We start from the raw sequence: 19963 nt of genomic DNA on the forward strand, positions 1-19963 counted from the left end.
ATTCGGTTAAATTTGAGTACAGATATAATTTTATACATAGCCAGGATTGAGATGGGTTGACATATTGCATACTAAACTGCTTACAAATCTGCAGGAGTAAGGGGTATCTTCAGGAATAAAGAATAGTGTAGGCAGTGAATTTCTAACAGTAGAGTGATGATCTATCATAGTTTTTTAAGCATGGGCTAATTTAACTGTATTATCCAACTACAAATACTTCTAAAGTTATGAAGGAAAGAGACTGTGATGATATCTCAGAAAAAGGGAGAGCATCATCAGTTTAAATCCTAAGATACCCCTGTGCTCCCTTCTTTCCCATGTTTTTCCTGCCACATTTCTTCTTGAAAGCTAAACAGGCTGGGCGCGGTGGTTCATGCCTGTAATCCCAGCACTTTGGGAGGCCGAGGCTGATCATCTGAGATCAGGAGTTCAAAAGCAGCCTGGCCAACATGGTGAAACCCCATCTCTACTAAAAATACAAAAATTAGCTGGGCATGGTGGCACACGCCTGTAATCCCAGCTACTCGGCAGGCAGAGACAAGAGAATCGCTTGAACCCAGGAGGCAGAGGTTTCAGGGAGCTGCGATCGTGCCATTGCCCTCCAGCCTGGCTGACCAGAGTGAAACTCCGTCTCAAAAAAATAAATAAATAAAATAAAATAAAGCTAAACAAAGAGATTTCAAACAGAGGCACCAGTCATCCCTGCTACTGCCAGGGCAGAGTTAAACTTTAAATATTTTTCATGTAATGAGCTGCCTCACATGTAAGCCCCTGCGTATTTTATTACTACAATTTAGTTGAAAGAAGTATGCTACCATTCAGTCAAATTTCATTTACTTAACATGCAATTACATCATAGCCATAGGTATATATTTATTTGTACATTAGTGGCTATGGGTTTTGAGGGTACAATGAGTTAGAGATTTAATCTACATCTTGGAAGTATTTAGGATCTTAATAAAATGGTAAGAGTACATAACACTAGGGAATACGAAACAACTGATAGACAATTGCATGATAAAAGTGCCTCAAATGTTCTATACTATATGAAGAAGGGGATTTTGTAATAAATCAGTTGAAAAGTAGAACATAGCATTAAGTCTGTATCCCAGAGGCTCCAAGTAAAAGAATGACCAGAATAAGAGGAGGTCCGTCAAGGAATCATTCTTGAAGGAAATGAGACTTTTAATCTGAGTCTCAAGAGAAAAACTGAACATGAACCACTGAGATAGAGAGGAGAGTATTTCAGAGAAAAACACAGCAGACAGAGGTGGGGGGGAGAGGGAGGCAGATGCAAAACACAGGCCCTGAGTGAGAGTTGCTGCACCTAGATCCCTGTACAGTGGGAGTTGGTTTGCAAGGCCAGCCTCCCCCTGTAAACAGAAATTCTCCCTGTAACCTTTAGGGTCAGATTGCTCAAGAAGGCTCTTGAAGAAAGGCATAAAGACCCTTTCGGATAATTTGTACTTAATGCACTTTTTCCAAGGCAGAGTAAAGAATGGCACAGTCCTCTCGTTCCCTGAAATGTGGCCCAGGGGCAGGCCCAAGATGTGTCTGGCAGGTCCTGTCACAGGGCTGCACCGCCTCCCACCTCTCCCACGGTCCACTGCACAGGACGGCTTTCCTCACAGCCCCCAGGCTTACCACCTGGCCAATTACACCTCTACAAGGAAATCCTGCCCTTCCCCCAGGCAATCTGCTTATCATGAGCCTGTGATTAACCTCATTAACACACCCGTTTACCACAGACGTCATTAGCAGTCAGTCAGACGTTACTCAAAACCATTAGAAACAACAAGAACAGCCGTTACCCGGTTCAGTGCAACCAGCCTGGTGCTCCCCAGCTCTGGGCCTTGGGGAGCAGTTAGTCAGGCACCTTAGTCACGAGCTAAATACACACCGGAAATGAGGCTGACATCCAGAGCTCTTGTTCTTGGGTGCCGGGAGGATTACCCTCTGTGGCCAACTATCCGGGGATGGCAGTCCAGGCCTCGTGAGCATGTGCGGGGCATTCCTCCAGGAAAGGATTACTAGTGCCTGGGACAGGGAAAAATATATTCCTTTAGAAACCTTCACAGCAGAGCTCTGAATTGGGACGATCAAAATAGCAGTTTCCTATCCCACAGCTGCCTCCCAGAAACTAATTAATGCTGTGGATGTAGCTTGCTAATTATTTTCAACATCACCACCATCCTGAGCAGTCCCTGTGGAGGCCAGTTGCCTCTGCAAAGTCTCCCCTGACTCAAGTGGCACACTCCCCACTCTCCTGGGAAGGGCAGTTCCAGGCAGAGCCAGCACACACGATTGAAAGTCTATTTACCCACAAATTAGTTCAGTGTTTTTATTTCAACTCCAAAAGCTGTCAGTTTTGTAATTACAGGAGACATAACTTCTAGACAGCGCTTGCTGCTCAGCCTGAGTTCTCAGCCTGAGGTCCAAAGCTTCCCCAGAGGGATATGAGGGTAGAATTTAAGAAGTCTTTAAATTTGGATGGGAAAAAAATTACATATTCATTTTTACTAAAATTGAACTGAAAATTAGTATACCCATAGATTATGAGGGCAGGCGGTGACCCACAATAATCTTAGCCCTGCCTGATTTTTATCTCCCTAGATGTGTCCATCTCACATTTTGGTTATCGCAGATATCTGAGATACCACTTATGCTTATCCCTAACTCACAGTTATGGGACTTATTAGACTTACAACAAAATATTTTTATTGAATGCATTTATCATGCAGCACATACATTAATTTATTACAAACTTATTTAATATATTGATTGCTATATTTCCATATCATAGATTTTCTTTGTAATCCTGTATATTGTATGCATTCATTTAACATGTAATTCTGAGAAGGGGGTCCATGATTTTAATATACTTCCAAAGGTATTTATGCCAACAAAATTAAGAATTTTTGAGTCAGACATATGGCAAGTGCTCTGTAAATCTTTGCTGATTTCCTAAAAATATATATTAATATAAACAGTTCTTGACTTTCCACATATGATTATATTTTCTTGCCTTTTTCCTAGCAGTCCGTATAAAACGGAGGAGTTAACATTCAGCATTTTTATGGATTGCTCTCCTTTTTGTGTTTTGAATATTTCAGGTTCTTATTTTCTACCACTGTCCCTTCTACAAGCAGTACCCCTTCCTGTGGCCAGGAAAGAAGATTCCAGCGCCCTGGGCAAACACCACAAGTGTGCGCAAACTAATCCTCTTCTTGGAGACCACTCTGAGTGAGCGGGCCTCACGGGGCTCCTTCCACGTCTCCCAAGCGATCCTCACCCCCAGAGTGAAGACCATTGCCCGGGGCTTGGTTGGGGGCCTCAAGAACACGCTGGTTCATAGGTAAGAATTTGCTTCCACCCCACAAGGAAAGCTTTTTAAAAAATATTTATCTTGATTCTATTCTGAGTAAATCGCAGTAAAGCCATGTAGTCTGAGGATTTAGAAAAACAACAAAACAAGCAAAAAACTTTGTATTCGAGAAAACCATGCAGTTGAGGTGGATTGTATTAACAAAGGCTCTCTAAACACTTTGTTCATAAGTACACATCATACCATAAATACTGTACTCTCTAAATTTTGCTATAAGGCAAAGCACATTGAGCCAATACCATGTCTGTTCACTCCTGGCACCTGGCCACATGGGGTCCTGCCTGTGCCTCGCAGCTGACCCAGGCACTCATTTAAGAAGCATTCAATATAGGCTGCTGTCCTAGGTGCTAAGGATTCAGAGCTGGCCCTTCAAGAATTTGTTCTCCTTTCCATGGTGACCATGAGTCACTGAAGAAGCAGCTTAGGATGCCACCCACCATGCCCATGCTGTAGCTTCAAATACTTCCTCAGGGCAGAATTGAGCCTGGCTGTACAATTAGATAGCAGAAGCTTCAGTAATTTTGTATCAGATGGTGTTCCTTATCCTGGACACCAATGAATGATAGATGTTCTCAAGAAAAAGGATGGTTTATTTGTATGCGTGTTTGTGTGTGTGCACGCACATATATGTGAGTGTGTGTATGTATGTGTCTATGTACCTGTACATGTGTATGTGTATATGTATATGTATAAAAGGAATGTTATAAATACATTTGGATAACAGGGAATCCCTTGCAATCCAAGCTAAGGAAGCTAATACATTTGGGTAGCAAAAGATATTTACAAGAATCAGTTTGGTCCCTGAGTTTCAGGTTGACGAGCAGAGTTCAGATAATGAAAGATTCATCCAAAAACATGTTTCTATTTATTTGGTCCTGAGTTTAGGTAACATGAGTTCAGATAACAGGAGTTCACCTAGCAGGAGTTTAGATAGCAGGACTAGATTTTTCTTTCTTGGTGAGAGCTCCTGATTATGTCAACCATGGACAAAACCAGAAAGTCTTTTCTGTGTAGCTCTACTAAGTCTTGACTGAATTCATTATGCTGAACTTGGAAAAGTGAATTTTATAAACCAGCACTATATCTCTTTGAAAGATCCCGAATTAGAAGCTTTATTGTTTTAATAATATGTTTGTGTATCCACACTGTTTTCCTCATGCCTCTGGTATATTTGTAGATCAACATTATTTATATATTCATTCAACAAACATTGAGTACCTAGGAAGAGCTAGGTACAAAGATTCAAGGTGAATATTATACTGTCTGCTGTCAAGGAACTCACAGTCTAGCAGCAGAAACTGGCATGAAAATTTCTATAAAGCAATGTGAAATACCACTGTGAAGAAGTCTGTGCAGACAGCCATACTAATAAGGGAGAGGGAGTATTTAAAAAACTAAGGATAAGTTATATCTGTATACCATATTCTGAATATCAAATGGCTTTTTGCAGATGATTTCATTTGATTCTTAAGTCAGCCTCTAGGATGGCACATTGTCTACAGCATATTATCATCCCCTCTTTAGATGGGATTCAGGGAGCTTAAGTGACCCCAATCCATACAGCTAGTAAAAGTCAAGAATACCTCTCAGACTCTGGCCTTCTGATCGTTAGACCACTGCCCTTTTCAGCGTTGGACACTGACTTGGATACTGCATATTTTTGTGCTCATTCTTTTCTGTTCCACAGGCCTGCAGTTGTCTTATTAGTACCTGAATCTGGTAATATCTCACAGGTTATAACTGGTAACCCACAATGTCACAAAGCTTTTCATATCTGTACATTCCTAAAACTTTAATCTGGCTGCAAGTGAAACATTGGCTCTTTCCTTTATGATGAGAGATAATGATGTTGGCATGCGCCCAAAGCCAAGGGATCCTACTATGCCAGAGCCCTTGCACTACTGGTAGCAGCAAGCTGATGTCCCCAAGCTTGGAAAGATACTTTCTTTGGCATCTCGCCCCCTGCCGGCCATAAGAATATTACAAGTATGCATGCATTCCTAGCCCTGCACATCAACTGAAGGAGGAAAATATAGCTCTGGTTGAGTTTGTTCCAAAAGGCCAGTGCAGAGTGTGGCTGTCATTTCCTGTGGGCTGTTGAACAAACACAGGACCTTCCCCTGTGTGCCAACACCTAGAGGGTATGTCCTAACAACCGGTCGCTGGCAGTGGTGGTCAGCTCAAACCAAGAAAAAAAAGACAGGGTATATTTTCTTACAAATGTAGAGGTGGTTTCTCGGCAGGGATTTAACCCCCTAACCCTTCGATAAACTTTGGAGCTAAGATCTTGTTCATTTTGGTTCAACACCGTAGAAGGAAGCCACAAGAAATATAGCCATTTGACTTAATTTCCATGGTGGTTTCTCCCAGACTTATAGAAACCTGAAATTCAGGTTCATGGCACTCTCACTGAAATCAAATGAAAATGCTTTGCCTAAGCTTGAGGACAGAGCATCCATGAACTCTATAAGGGAACATGGACTGAAATCAGAAGGCCTGAGAGTGCAGCCTGACATGTTCCCTGTTCCAGGGTGCATTGTGTTGTGCCCCGTCCCATCCCCGCCATCCCCAAGTTCACATATTGAAGTCCCAACTCTCAGTTACCTCAGAATGTGGGTACATTTGCAGATACGGCCTTTAAAGAGGTAATTAAGTCAAAACGAGGATATTAGGGTGGGCCCTAATCCAATCTAGCTGGTATCCTTAAAAGAAAAGGAAATTTAGACACACAAAGAGACACCACAGATATGTGTTCACAGAGGAAAGGCCATGTGAGAATGCAATAAGAAGGCGGCTGTCTGCAAGCCAAGGACAGAGGCCTCAGGAGACATGAAATCTGATGACACTTTGATCTTGGATGTCCAACTTCTAAAACAAGAGAAAATACATTTCTGTCATTTAAGCCAACCAGTATGTGGTGTTTTGCTATGGTAGCCCTAGCAAACCAATGCAGTCCCTGAGCAACAGGGTGGCCGTGGACAAGTTTTCTGAGGTCTCTGAGCTGTGGTTTTCTCACCAGTTAAACAGGATTAATAATACCTCATCAGATTGTAGCCTTAACATGAAAATGCCAGCCACAGTGGCTGGCAGAAAATAGACATGCCATCCCTATTTGTAAAGACACCCAGAAACACTATGGACCACCCTTGTTCCCAGCTGGGCCCCAAGGTCAAAGGGAAGTTTTTAACCTCCTGCTCTGCCATCCATGGGAACTGTTGCCTCACGGGCCTGTCAGCACTGTCAGGTTCAGCCTTTTGCACAGATCCCTTGTCCTGGTAAATACCAAGAGCTGAGAAAATAAAGTAGCTCCTCTTCACTGTGGGTTCTGCATTTCCCCTTCTTCGTACTTAATCCTAATTATTTGATCCTTGCCTTGGAGAAGGTTGACACATGCTACCCGAAGCTGACACAGAACTCTTTGTCACTGGAAACCACAGGTACATACCTTTCACTGCATTTCTCTGCTCAGGCTCCAGGGATCCTCCAAGGTGGGGAGGCTCTGGCTGCAGTGACTGGAGTTACAAGCCTTTAAGGCTCATTTCCCTCTAATGACCAGCAGAGGGCGCCTGCACCTCATACTTCAACACTGACTCAGGCTTTTAAAATGAAGTCTTCAATCTATCAGGTTCAGTACTACTGTGTCCTTGGTGTGGTTCCTTGTGTATCCTTGGTCTATCTTTAAGGAAATCTGTATTTGCAGCTTCTCACTTCCAAACCACAACATGTTGTCACGTAAGCAGGAGGATGTGACCTCTTTAAGGTGTAGTTTCTTACTCCCAGCCACCAAATATTTCTACCTCATACTCTTCCAGTTATGATTCCTTACCTTTTTTTTTTTTTTTACCAGACTTACCATATCACAGAAACTCTTCTAAACACTTTACATGTATTATTTTGTTTAATTCTCCAAAAATCTGTATGAAGCATTATTATTATCACTCTTCAGGAGTCCCCGTTCAAAATGGAAGTACCCCTGGGAGGGTGATCTATTAAGTCATAATCAGCTATTAATATAAAAATATAGGCCAGGCGCAGTGGCTCACGCCTGTAATCTCAGCACTTTGGGAGGCCGAGGTGGGCGGATCACTAGGTCAGGAGATCGAGACCATCCTGGCTAACACGGTGAAACCCCGTCTCTACTGAAAATACAAAGAAATTAGCTGGGCGTGATGGCGGGCGCCTGTAGTCCCAGCTACTCGGGAGGCTGAGGCAGGAGAATGGCGTGAACCCGGGAGACGGAGCTTGCAGTGAGCCAAGATCGCGCCTCTGCACTCCAGCCTGGGGGACAGAGGAAGACTCCGTCTCAAAAAAAATAAGATGATAGATAGATAGATAGATAGATAGATAGATAGATAGATAGATGATATGTGTTTTAGCCCGTGGCTGATTGTAGAGTCCACTGAGAGAGGGAGGAGACCCAGGACTGATTATAGTTGTTATGGTAAGAGAAAAAGAAAGAGGAGAAGGACAAAATGCTACCAAGGCCTGAACGGGGTTGTCTGGAAAACTGAGAAGTCAAGATATGTGCTGAAAGAAGGGCAGGCAGCATCAAGGGAGAGTTTCTTCTGTCTTCTTTAAAGCATTCTCAGCCTACTGAGTATGTATTGAGCTGTTTTTACTATGATGTAAACTGTGAGTACACTTTATTGCTTTCTTCTCTATGCTGCCTGTGGTAGTTTACACTTACTATTAATGCAGAAATTATCACATTGAATTTTCATTATTCCTTTATGTCACTAAATAACTGGCTGTCACCTAGGAAGCCTTTGATTAATAAAATGAGACTGAAAGACTGTTAGTGAGACAACTGATTAAGTATTGGTCTATTAAGAAGCCACACTTAGTGATCGAATAACTGTATATCCATATGAAAAAAGTAAGCCTTGACCTCCTACTTTATACCATAAACAAAAATCAATTTGAGATGGTTCTTAGAGCTAAACCTAAAAGCTAAAAACCATAAAGCTTTTAGAATAAAACATAGGATATGTTTGTAAATTTGGAGTGGACTGAAGTTGTTCTTAGATCACAGAAGCCATAAAAGAAAAAAAAATGGACAAATTAGAATCCGTAAAAATTAAGGAATTCGGCTCATGAAAATGTGTCACTGAGAAAACTGACAGACAAGCTATAGGCTAGGAGAAAATATTCACAAAATATATCTGACAGAAGACCAGTATCTAGGCTATATAAATAACTTCTACAACTCAACAATTTTTTTAAAAGAAAATGAAAAAATGAGTAAAAGAATTGAACAGATAACAGTTTTACTCATAATATCCAAAAAACTGGCAATAGCCCAAGTGTCCATCCTGCCAGTGAAGGAAAATGGATAAGCAAACTGCAGTATATACATACAATGGAATTCTCTTCATTGATTTTAAAAGGCAACAAACCACTGATACATGCAGCAACGTGGATGAATTTCAGAACAATTATGCCAAGTGAAAGAAAACTCACGTGAAATAATACATTTTTCATGGCTTATATGAAGTTTTAAAACAGGCAAATCTAATCTACAGTGGAAAAAAATCAGTATAGCTATTGCCTCTGGAAGGATGGGGCAGGTGTTGATGAGGAAGGGGCTTGCAGGAACTTTGTGGAGTACCAGTTATGTTCTAGACCTTGATATGAGTTTGAATTATGTGTACGTATTTGTCAAAACTCGGCAAGTGTACCATTAAGATTTGTGAATTTTATTGAGCGTAAACTTTATGTTAAAAGAAGAACAAATTAAAAACAGATATTGAACTCCAGTTAATCATATGCGTGCTGAAGTACTTAGGGAATGTGTATAGATGCTTGCAGTTGGAATATGTCAAAAATACAAGATGGATTGATGGAAGGATAGTGACAGATTGATGGATAGATATGTGGTAAGCAAGTATAGTTAATGGTGGGATCTAGGTGGTGGATATATTTGCTGCAAAATTCTTTCAACGTTGCCATATGCTTGAATATTTTCATGATTTAAAAAAATTAAAGAACCCATTAAAGCTGAGGCTCTTGGTCTTAGTTTTTCTTTTTCTCTTCTCTTTTTTTTTAGACAGAGTCTCACTCTGTCACCCAAACTGGAGTGCAGCTCTTGGCTCACCGCAGCCTCAACCTCCCAGGCTCAGGTGATTACCCCTCCTCACAGACAGGGTTTCACCATGTTTCCCAGGCTGATCTCAAACTCCTGGATTCAAGTGATCCACCCACCTCAGCCTCCCAAAGTGCCGAGATTACAGGCGTGAGCCACCGCACTGGGCCTGATCTTAGTTTTTCAAGTTCCTGTTGACATGGTATCTCTTTGATGCTTGAAGCAAATAATCTCCTCTTCCAGCAGAGAAACCCTGGAAAGTGTAATTTTCTAATGGAATAGAGACTACTTCATCCCTGAAGGAGATATAAAGCTTAAATGGAAATACCTCTGAAAGCTTGTGCTCTTATTAACATACTTTTGTAATATTAAGGGAAATGTTTTATGTCCATGTCTGGAGAAGACCCTCTAAGCTGTACTGTATCCACTCTCTTCCTCCAACACTTTCCTCTGTATAGGAATCTTCCTGCCATCCTGGACTGGGTGAAAACTCAGAAGCCTGGAGCCATGGGTGTCAACATCATCACGTCTGACTTCGTGGACCTGGTGGACTTTGCTGCGACTGTCATCAAGTTGAATGACCTCCTACAGGAGGACACAGCTCTGGCTAAATGCTGATTTAATTTTTAATTTAACCTTAATGTTGAATTTGTTGATCCAGGGTAGAGTTCTAAAGGATGTCCTGTTAGGATGGCCCCTGGGGCAGTGATGATGAAGTAAGAGGAAGATGGCTTTTTTTTCTCCCTTCCTCACAGGGCCATTTAGATAAAATTACAGGGCTATTAATTGCATTTTTCCCAAATGAGACTTTTTTTAAAACTTAAGTCCAAGGGAAGAAAGCATGCTTCATGTGACCAAGGTCAGGACTTCCCCAGTGGCTTATGGTGGTGAATGGAATTTGGAAATAGGATCTCTAGGACCCATTGGGGTATTGAGTGTCCCCCTAATTGGCCCAGCTCCCTATTGTCGTCCGGGGTGTTGTGTTTGAGCCGGTGAGAAAGTTGAACCAGAAACACATTCCTGGTGAAAAAGACTGGCTCTTGTAGCTGTGGACCACCATCTGGGGTGGATCTAACATCAACCAGGGGCTCTGAGGGGGAAAAGAGCCAAGCACCAGGTCTCTCTAGGATTGTTGGATGTCACCACTTTTCTGAGAGAGTAGGACTCATTTATCACTAAGATGTTTCAAACACAGCTGTTCTTTCATAGCGTATACTGGTAACTGGTCACCTCATTCTTCAGATAAACAGTGCATACTACCCTTAGTATCAGAAGTATGCTTCCCAGTTTTAAAACTTGGATTCCTTTCTATTTCTTTTGGCCCCTTCTTAAAAGTGAAAAGAACAATGATCTTTTTAGCGTGGGGCCCAACAAGAGATAGATATGCATGTTTGCTGCATGCCAGATATCTTTTATTTAATTCTACAGCTTTTTCCAGAATGGCTGCCAGGTAGAGCACCTGCATCATTTTGGCAAAGTCCTCTTTGGAGTGGGGTCTTCAAGCCTGATCTTGGAATTGCGTTTTATTATTGTCTGCCTAGGACTCAGGTCTGCGCTGTGGGACACAACGCTAAGTGGAAGGCCCCTTATCCATGGCACCATGGAAGCAGGCGCAGGATGCATGGGAAAGTGCAATGGCATTAAAGGAGGAAGCTCCAAGTGGATTTGGAGGCATTCTATAACTCCTTGAAAACAAGACTACCTCGGGGATATTTAGGATGACTCGTGTGTCACCAAGTGAGAAATACCTAGTGTTGGAACATTTCCAGTCCTTCTCTTGATGGTTCTACTTTCTGCAGGTTGTTTTGAGCCTACCAATCACTACTGCATGAGGGCTTTGAAACTCAAGAGGGGATTTTTTTTTTATTGATAAGAGGTGCTTATCTATAAAGAGCCCTCTTGTGTTTTGATTGACTTATTTATTTATTTATTTATTTATAGATTAAATATCTGCCGTGCTTCTTACATCAAGAGCACTCACACAGGAGCTTACTGAACTTTTCTTACCCAGGATAGATGCTGCTATGGTCTTTCTCTCCTGAACAGGACCACGCATCTCAGGGCTGTGAGTGATTCCTGACTCTGCTGTTCATGTCCTGGCTCCCCCAGTCCTCCTGGGGACAGTATACATGTGTGGATGTGGTCTAGATCTGAGAAGTCACTACCAAGTCATGCCCATGAACGAAGATAAAATGGGTCGTGAAGAGCTATTAGTTCATAAGTAGACCCTCCGGAAGAGTGTTGAAAAGAAAGGCTCTAGAAAGAAAACTAGGCATGGAAATGTGTGCACTTTGTTGCTCCTCAGCACCATCTGAGAATCCCTAAGGAAGTGGCAGCTTCTGGATTCTTAAGAAGGAAATATAAACATGGAGTCCCGAATGGATGTATGCATTTATAAAGATTGTCAGACTCTTCTTCCAGCAGTTTCCTGTTTCTGTCTTTTGATGCCCATAGATGGATTTTGCATGTTGCTTGCAGATAGGGGTGTCCTAGGTGAGGTACTAAAAGCACATGCACACCCCCAACTCTTGGTCTTCCACCCTATACGTTCTGTAAAACAATTTAAGCCCTGGCTTTTAGCTTGCACCCTTGAGGAGGTCATAATAGAAATGCCTCTGGGAAAATCTGGTTGAACTTTCCTTTTTTTGCATTTGAACCCCTCCCCAAAGGGTTTTCTGGGATAATGTCAAATTCTGTAGGGCCTTCTCTGGATAAGAGTAAGTAAGTGTGTTCTCTCGCTTTCTAAACTTTCCTTCAATTCTGATGCTAAATGCTAACGACAAGCTCTGAAATCCCTGGTCTACCCTCAGGGTTTTATTTTTGTTGTTATTTCATTTTGCTTTTGTTTTTAATTTTTGGTCAATTGCTAGGGGCTACATCATTTCCCCACTTTTTACCCTTTGTTACTTGGCAAAGAGATAAGGAGGCAAGAGGAGAATTACTGTTCTCTGTTTTATTTGAGCCTCGGCTTTGTCCAGCTGTTTGGTGCTATGAGGCCAGGTGTGTTGACAAGTATCTACACAGGATGCCAGTAACACCCAAGGGCTGCTGACTGTTCCATGAAATGTTTACATGATTTTGTCCTTTAGTTCTTAAATATATGGTTGCACTTCACTTGGGTTGTAACATTTAAGTGCACCTCAGTGTTTGCATGATAAATGTCATCAAGCATGACACAAAAGCCCAGAAAACTGTACCAAGGTTGCATGCATGGAGTCCTGCCCTGCGTGGTGCGTGCAGGTGCTCACTCCTTCATGCTGCTTGGAGCTGCCAGCCTTGCTTGCAATTTGAAAGTCTGCACAAGAGTTCTGGGAGATAGGAGGATTATTTACAATTTTCCCTTGATAAACACCCTGGCATCAGCAGAATCTCTGCCTCAAGAAAAAGTTGCTTAACATATTGTAAAGGATGTGTGCCTTCTGCTCCTTGACCATGAGACCAGACAGGAGAACTCAGGCATGTGGGACAGAGGGAAAACAGATTTTAGGTTCATGACTCATTCTGCAACTGCCAACAATAAAATAGTGACCCAACCACATCACTTATTCTCACAAGTTCTGGAGACCTTTCAGATCAAAACAAGGCTCTCATACTTGCTCAGAACTAACTTCAAGATCAGCTAAGAAGCTACTTGATTGAGCCAAAGAGGACTTTAGTTTCACAGAATTTTAGGTCATATTTATTCTGAAATATAACTGAGCTATTCATGAGCTCCCTGGACCATTTCCCACACAGCCACATTTCCATGGCTTTGTGGCAAAGGGGACCATCAAAGGTTTTAGTTCGGTTAGAGTAGTGTTTACAGGCTTGAACTTTGAGCCTTTTAGAGATACCACCATGATTTCATGGATACAGAAGGATTGGAGAGAGAGGTCGAGATGGACTTAATGGAAGGGAATAAGTTATTGAAGATTAAATTTTAAATTAGTGGCAGACCTCCAAGAGGGTCATGCCAAAAAAAGTTTTTGTGTTTGCTGTATTAAACTCAATAGTAATTACTTTTAGTCATTTTCCTTAGCACTGAATCTAAACCCTGAATTACTGAGAGCAGTTAAGCCACAGTCCCAGGATTTTATTATAAACTCAAAGAAAAGCACAAAATCTGAGCCCAGGTAATGATCCATCTTAGGAATCCTAGTTCTTTTTACATGATCTCATATTCATCCAAAAAAATTGTTTCTTCTCAATAAGACAACATAGTAGAGTATTCTGGAATTAAATGCAGTTTTATGGTGTGGCGGGACTTTCCATCTCTCGTTTTGAGAATCTTGCCATGAGAAAGTGCTTCCCAATGAGACATTACTACCTCCCAGCTAGGAGGCTTAGCACAATGCTAAAGGTGGAGCAACAGAAGAAATTCAGATGGAAATGAAACTACTTCTTCCTGGGAAGTGAAAGAGCTACATGAAACCAGTCCATCCTGCAGATTTAGTTCATGCCACAGTTGAAGTTTGTGTGGTGTTTCTTAGTAGCTAATTTCAAATTTTTACTGTTAGATTCTAAGAAACAGAGTGGGCTAATGATTGGAGCACAGCCATGAGACTCCGCTCCGTTAGCTGAGCATGTGATCCTGTGCTAAATCTTTCTTGGTTCCTTCATCTTTGAAGATGCTGTCTGCTACTTCAGTGCTGACTGATTTGCAAATCTTGGTTGATTAGCTCCCCAAATCATAAGGTCCCTAATGATTAGATTAAATGCCTTATACTCAGGGGGTGTGCAGATATGCTATTCTTCCTTCTGTGGCTTGGGTGGAAAAGCTGCTTGGGCTTATTTCCCAACAGTGTGATGTAGGATGGCAGAACTTACCTAGGAATGGCACCTTTGATGATCCATATAATGAAATGTGTAGAGCTCAAAGAAATCTGCCAACATGTATGTGGACTCTTGAGAGGTGGGCTTTCCCAATACATGCTAAGTAGACTTGTTATGCCAAGAGGAAGTGAATAGAAATGATAGCATCAAATATCCAAACTGACAGGAAGTTTCTTTTGCATAGCATAGAACATGGTTGTCTTCTGAGTTCCACTAATGTTCCAGGATATCTTGGCCCTCTGCCTCTGGCTGCTCCCTGGTGTTTGGCACCATAGCGTTGTCACTTACAACCATTGCCTTGGGACACACAGAGTGAACTGTTTGAGTGATAAGTAATTTAGCTAGAAACTTTACCCTTAATTTCAAATGATACCAAACAGCTCATTACTACCCCAAGGGACGCTCTCCGTAGCTTCTGGATTCCCCAGTTTCCTTCTAGAAACAAGGACTCCAATAGCACTATAACCCTAAACAGGCCCTAACCCAGAAGAATACACCACAAAATGCGATTGATTTTCTCAAAATATCACAGTCTTAGACACTATACAAATAATTCAAGAAAATTCTTTCTACCCTGCAGTGGATATAGTATTCTATTATATTCTCCAACAAAACTTTTTAGGACTTTTCAAACTCATTTCTAAGCCGAATAGATTAGATAAATATTTACCCTTACATTTGGGGGGAATTCAGGCTCACCATTGGCCGAGGCAAGCCCATCAACAGTCTAGAGGCATATTCTGTGTCATTCCTTCCCGTCTCCTTCATAGAATACTACTTTTTCCTTTTGTCTCCTGGCCATTCTCCATCATCTGCTGATTATTGCTAACCACAGGATGCTGGCAAAGCTTACAGTGATAGGCACATGTGTTCAGTGATGTCCAATACACTCTTATCACAGTGGTTATTGCTTCTTACTCTTTTCAAATGCATTATTCTACCCCTCAACCTACATCCAATCATTAGAACTATACCTGATTGGAGCCCAGAACTTGGGACCAATACTTAATTCAAATAGCAGGGGCTTGCTCACAAACATTAAGCCCAACAAGAAGCACAGCACTTTGAAAAGTCAAATAGGCCTTTGGTAGCTCTGTACATTTGCAATTTTACATTTGTTATTAGTTTATAGCACTAATAACACTTCAGGCGTGAATCTACAGTCTCAATATAAGTCTTAGAACATGTTCTAGAAATAGTGGTACCTTGCTGCTATTATACTTAGTAACTTATACCCCAATATAATAATAAGTATTAAATACAGATTGTGTATGCATTCTTTGTGTGTATATGCCAACTGTACTACTTAACCTCACTGATGAGCAATTAGAAAAATACACAAATTGTCATAGTGAAAATAAGTCTTGGTCAATTCAGATGATACGTGAACCTGATAAATGCTCTAATAGATATGCTATTTTGTCCTGTATTGCTCGTTTTACAGTATGGTGCATGTTGTTTGCTAAGTAAAATGATAATAATAATAAAGTATACCAATTTTAAGGTTAGAATTAAAATTTTGCACATAAGCTTCTCGATATTCTGAAATGTATTCTGTGGCTTAATTATCTTATTCATACACATTTCACTTGGCTTTTTACCCCTAGGAAATAATTGTCCAAGTATATATCTCGTCTTCTTTCTTGTAACTTTGACTAAACTGCTTACTTCAACTTACAACATTGTAAAGCCAGAATACCTCATTTTAACAGTGAAAAAAAAATATGATGACCTGATGTGTTCTCTTGTATTTGATTTGAACTACCTAAATAGGCTTAACCGTAGTAATAAATATACAATTTTGGCAGGCATTTTTCCTTTGTTTGGATGAACATTTTGTTATTGGTCCACTTCTAATTTTGTCTTAAAGAGTTATAAACTCAGTGTCAATAAAACATCTTGTTATATAATATTGGACAAAAACCCTCTCGAGCATGTCTGACACATATTTGGATTAAGTAAATGTGCTTGCAGTCCCCAAGATTGAACAGTGCGTGAAATGTGTACACAACCTTGACCCCATGCTTTTCCAAGCTTCATCCTTAGCGCTTCAGTTATTTCCACTAAGCTTAGAGCAGCTCTTATTGACATCCACATTCACCTGACCACCACCTCTACCCACATTAGTTTGAGTGATTGCTAAAATGCCCAGAAATAAAACAATGCAGAGATAATATATTTGTGTATACAAAGATTAAATAAGGGTGGACCTGCAGTTTCTGCTGCAATGAAGATTCCAGTATCTTCCTCATTTCTAATTATTTTTAATAGAATATCCAAGACCACTTAATTTAAGTGAATTCTGTGTTTCCCTTATCCTCTACAAAAAATAATCAGTTGAGACTTTTTTGTATGAATTTAGCAGAGATCAAATTAATTCTAAGTAACCATTAATTTCATAGAGTCAAAGGTTTAAACAGGTAATTAAGAATAATTATAAGTGTCGAAGTTACCATAGCAATTTAACAACATAGTCATATTCAGAATGTTTAACTTATATTTATAGTTGTTGTTTAGTAAATCTACCATACTGTCCTCTGGTTGGCTTTACCACTTACAGTCATTCCTGTGCAGTTTTTAATAATAAATTGCATGATGTAGATAGGGCTGGGTCCAAACATAAGCAAAGCGTGTGTAACCTGCATGGTGCAATTGCAAAGATACCACTGGCCTGCCTCAATTTCTGAACATATACTTGGGTTTAAACATTGCCTCTATAACAATGGAGCTCTCACATTATGTGTGAATTATTTTATATCTATTCACAGATTAATTGATCATATTACAACAAGGTTATGAACATTCTATTTAGCACAGAAGTTAAGTATAGGCATTTCAGAAGTGCACAGACCTGGGTTTCTATCTCAACTCCATACTCTGGCGGAGTAACCTTAGGCAAATTAACGTCTCTACCTACATAGAAGATAGGGCTAAAAATACCAACCATGAAGGGTAATTGAGAAGACAAAATAAGAAAATGCATAGGAAGCATTTTAGCACAGAGCATGGCACATAGTAAATACTCCATAGTAGCTCTTAGTCTTAGTAATAAGGGACTTTGCACCCTCCTCCTTCAAATGGCACCCAACGATCACTTCAACATGATTGCTAACCTTTGTGTTAATTGGTAGATGATTTAGCAGGAACTAATTAATGAGAGGTAAGTCAATATAAATTTGACAGTGAAAGAAAATGTGAAATCCCTTTGTGTGGCAAATTCTTGAGGCTCTGCAGTGGAAGGTCAAGGCAGCTGGATGGTGCTGAGTGATTAGACTTGGTCATTCATCTCTCTGTCTCTCTTTCTCTCTCTCTCTCTCTCTGGGTGTGTGTGTGTTTGTGTGTGTGTAGGTGAGAGGGGGATGGTTGTAAGGGGCAAAGAGTAGAACAGGGTAGGTGTGAGGAAGGCAGTAGAGACAAAGTCCTGGGCTTTGGCTATTGGTGGTTTCCACCTCTGGAAGCTTCCTAATCTGGAGGTACTCATATTAATATATATTTCTGTACCTGATCCCTGAAGATTGTGATTCTTTATATCTTAGGGCATATCTTAGGAGGAATACTTAGAAACATGTATTTTGGTGTGTAACCAGTTGGAGAGTTATTGAACCAAAAATGCATTACTCAGAGCATAGCATTTATGCCACAGGTGGTATGCAAGATGATGTGAGGTGGAAGATGGCCATATCCTTAAATAGCATTAATGTCATTAATCACTTAATCAGTTCTGATTAGTCAAGAGGGAAGTCTCAGTTTAATAATGAAACCTCTCTATCCCTTGCCTGTCAACTAAAACCAAAAAGGCAATAGTGTCTAGCTAACATTTAATCTCATTTTGTTCGTACTGTGTTTACGTTGTGGTTACCTTCTGTTTGTAGCAGGCGGTCCTAGGTTTTCAATAGTGATATAAAGTCCCCTTCAAAATAAATTTATCTAAGTTTTTTGAAGAGCCCACTACGAAAAAGCTATGAGAATGACCTAAGTTTATGATCCTTTCCAGGTTGAAAAAAAAAAATACAGTTTATTGTACCACTCATTTTTGCTTAGAACTGGGTTTGACTTTGTTCTTCCTAAACATTTCTTAGTAACTAAATACATGAAGAAACTGCTATTTGGAATAGAAAATTATCTGTTTTTTTCATAAGGGAACTTCCTTTATGTTTCCTGTGGAAGTCCATGCTCAGATAATCTATCTCCATGTTGTCCTGTAGAGCAGTTTAAACTAGGGAAAGAAAGGTCATGGAGTCACTGAGTCCCACCTATGGCTGAGCTTGACAAACAAGAAACGCAGAGTAAACTCCATTTCTTCAACTTTGAAACTAATTCCCTCTCTGTTAATCCCTGAAGTCAGGTTGCCTGAATGTCCTGGATTTTTGTTGTGTTTTTTTTCCTAAGGAATTCTTCCTGATCAGCAAGAAGTGATCGTGTTTATCCCTCTGCAAATCTACTCGGTATGACCAAAGGAGTGTTATTATTTTTAAGACTTGAAACCTTTCATTCTCAGAGAGGGTGGGAGGTTGCAAGGGAGGGACAGTGGCCAAAGCCCATGTGCCTCAAACCTCACCCGGGATGGCCTGGACAAGTGCCAGTGAGACAAAAGCACTAGTCAGACCAGGGTGTTTTCACAGCTGGGCAGTCAGTGTTTTTGGACAGCATGGGTGGGGAGGAGGCCACAGCAGTGTCAGCCTCTGTCCAGTAGCATCATGCAATTGAGGGAAGCCTTAGGCAGGCAGATGGCTTTAATCTAAGGAGCTAAGCATCTAAAGAATAGGATTTATCCTGTAGAGAAAGGCCATAAGAAGCAATATTCTTGTAAAAGGAGGCCACTGAATGCTGTTTTTTTGTTTAACCTGAGAACTGAGCTACTTTTTAGCCTGGAGACTTTCCTACCTTGATCCTCACTGGGCATTTGCACAATACAGTTCCAGGAGGTGTTTCTAGGACCTCCATGAAGTATAAGGAGATCTGGAAGAAAATGTTAGGCTGCCTTTTGTAAAAACTTCCCCCACCAACAACTTGTGAGTGTAGAACTAACTTACCACACATCAGAGGGGTAGTGAACTACTTCAGGGGGGCTGAAGTGCCCCAAAATGACACAGACAATTTTAGATGTATGTGCACTTTTTTCTGGTAGAGGACCCATAACTTGCATCAAATTCTCAAAGAATTTATGATCTTAAAATGTGATAAACCACCGCCTTTCAAGGGCCTATGAGAATGCATTATCATTTAAATGTTGTTAAGCAAGCAAGGCTGACTAATTTAGGCTAGCACTGGCAAGTCTTTGTCCTTCCTATAAAAAAAAATCTAAGATTCTTGTGGAATTGTTCACTATAGGTGCTCTGTTTCGAGAGGTAAGGTCAGATCAGACAACTTGAAAAGAAACAGACTAGGCCAAGTTCAAAGGATCCTAAGGAATAGTTAGATGAGACCCAGCAAGAGAGTGTGGTCAGAGGAGCCAGCAGAACCAGGCACACTAGCAGACAAGAAATGGCAGGGGCACTATGTGAAGACTTGGGCACCACATTTCAGAGGGAAATGGCTAAATTGGAGCCTTCATAGAGAAGAGCAGTTTGGAGATGGAAGGGTCCAGAAGTCATGTCACATGGAAAACTGGGGTAGTTGGAACAGGAAACATTTGGAGCAAGGTGACAGGGATATCCTCAAGTATTTTTAAATTGTTACATGAC

At 40.8% G+C, this 19963-nt stretch overlaps 1 protein-coding gene across 2 annotated transcripts in view; it reads left to right on the forward strand.

The window, feature by feature from the left end:
* The window catches only part of PLCXD2 (phosphatidylinositol specific phospholipase C X domain containing 2), a 52395-nt gene extending 36284 nt beyond the window's left edge, over positions 1 to 16111 (forward strand). The window contains exons 3-4 of one of the 2 annotated variants that reach the window (XM_001146704.7): positions 3114 to 3355; positions 9926 to 16111. In XM_001146704.7, coding sequence (XP_001146704.2) covers positions 3114 to 3355; positions 9926 to 10085 — 402 coding nt within the window. In that variant the 3' untranslated portion in view covers positions 10086 to 16111. Of the gene's footprint in view, positions 1 to 3113; positions 3356 to 9431 lie in introns of both variants that reach the window. The other variant, XM_054680886.2, reaches the window with a different exon arrangement.
* The last annotated feature ends 3852 nt before the right edge of the window (positions 16112 to 19963 follow it).

This window comes from Pan troglodytes, chromosome 2 (assembly GCF_028858775.2).
Source record: "Pan troglodytes isolate AG18354 chromosome 2, NHGRI_mPanTro3-v2.0_pri, whole genome shotgun sequence".
NCBI lineage: Eukaryota > Metazoa > Chordata > Mammalia > Primates > Hominidae > Pan > Pan troglodytes.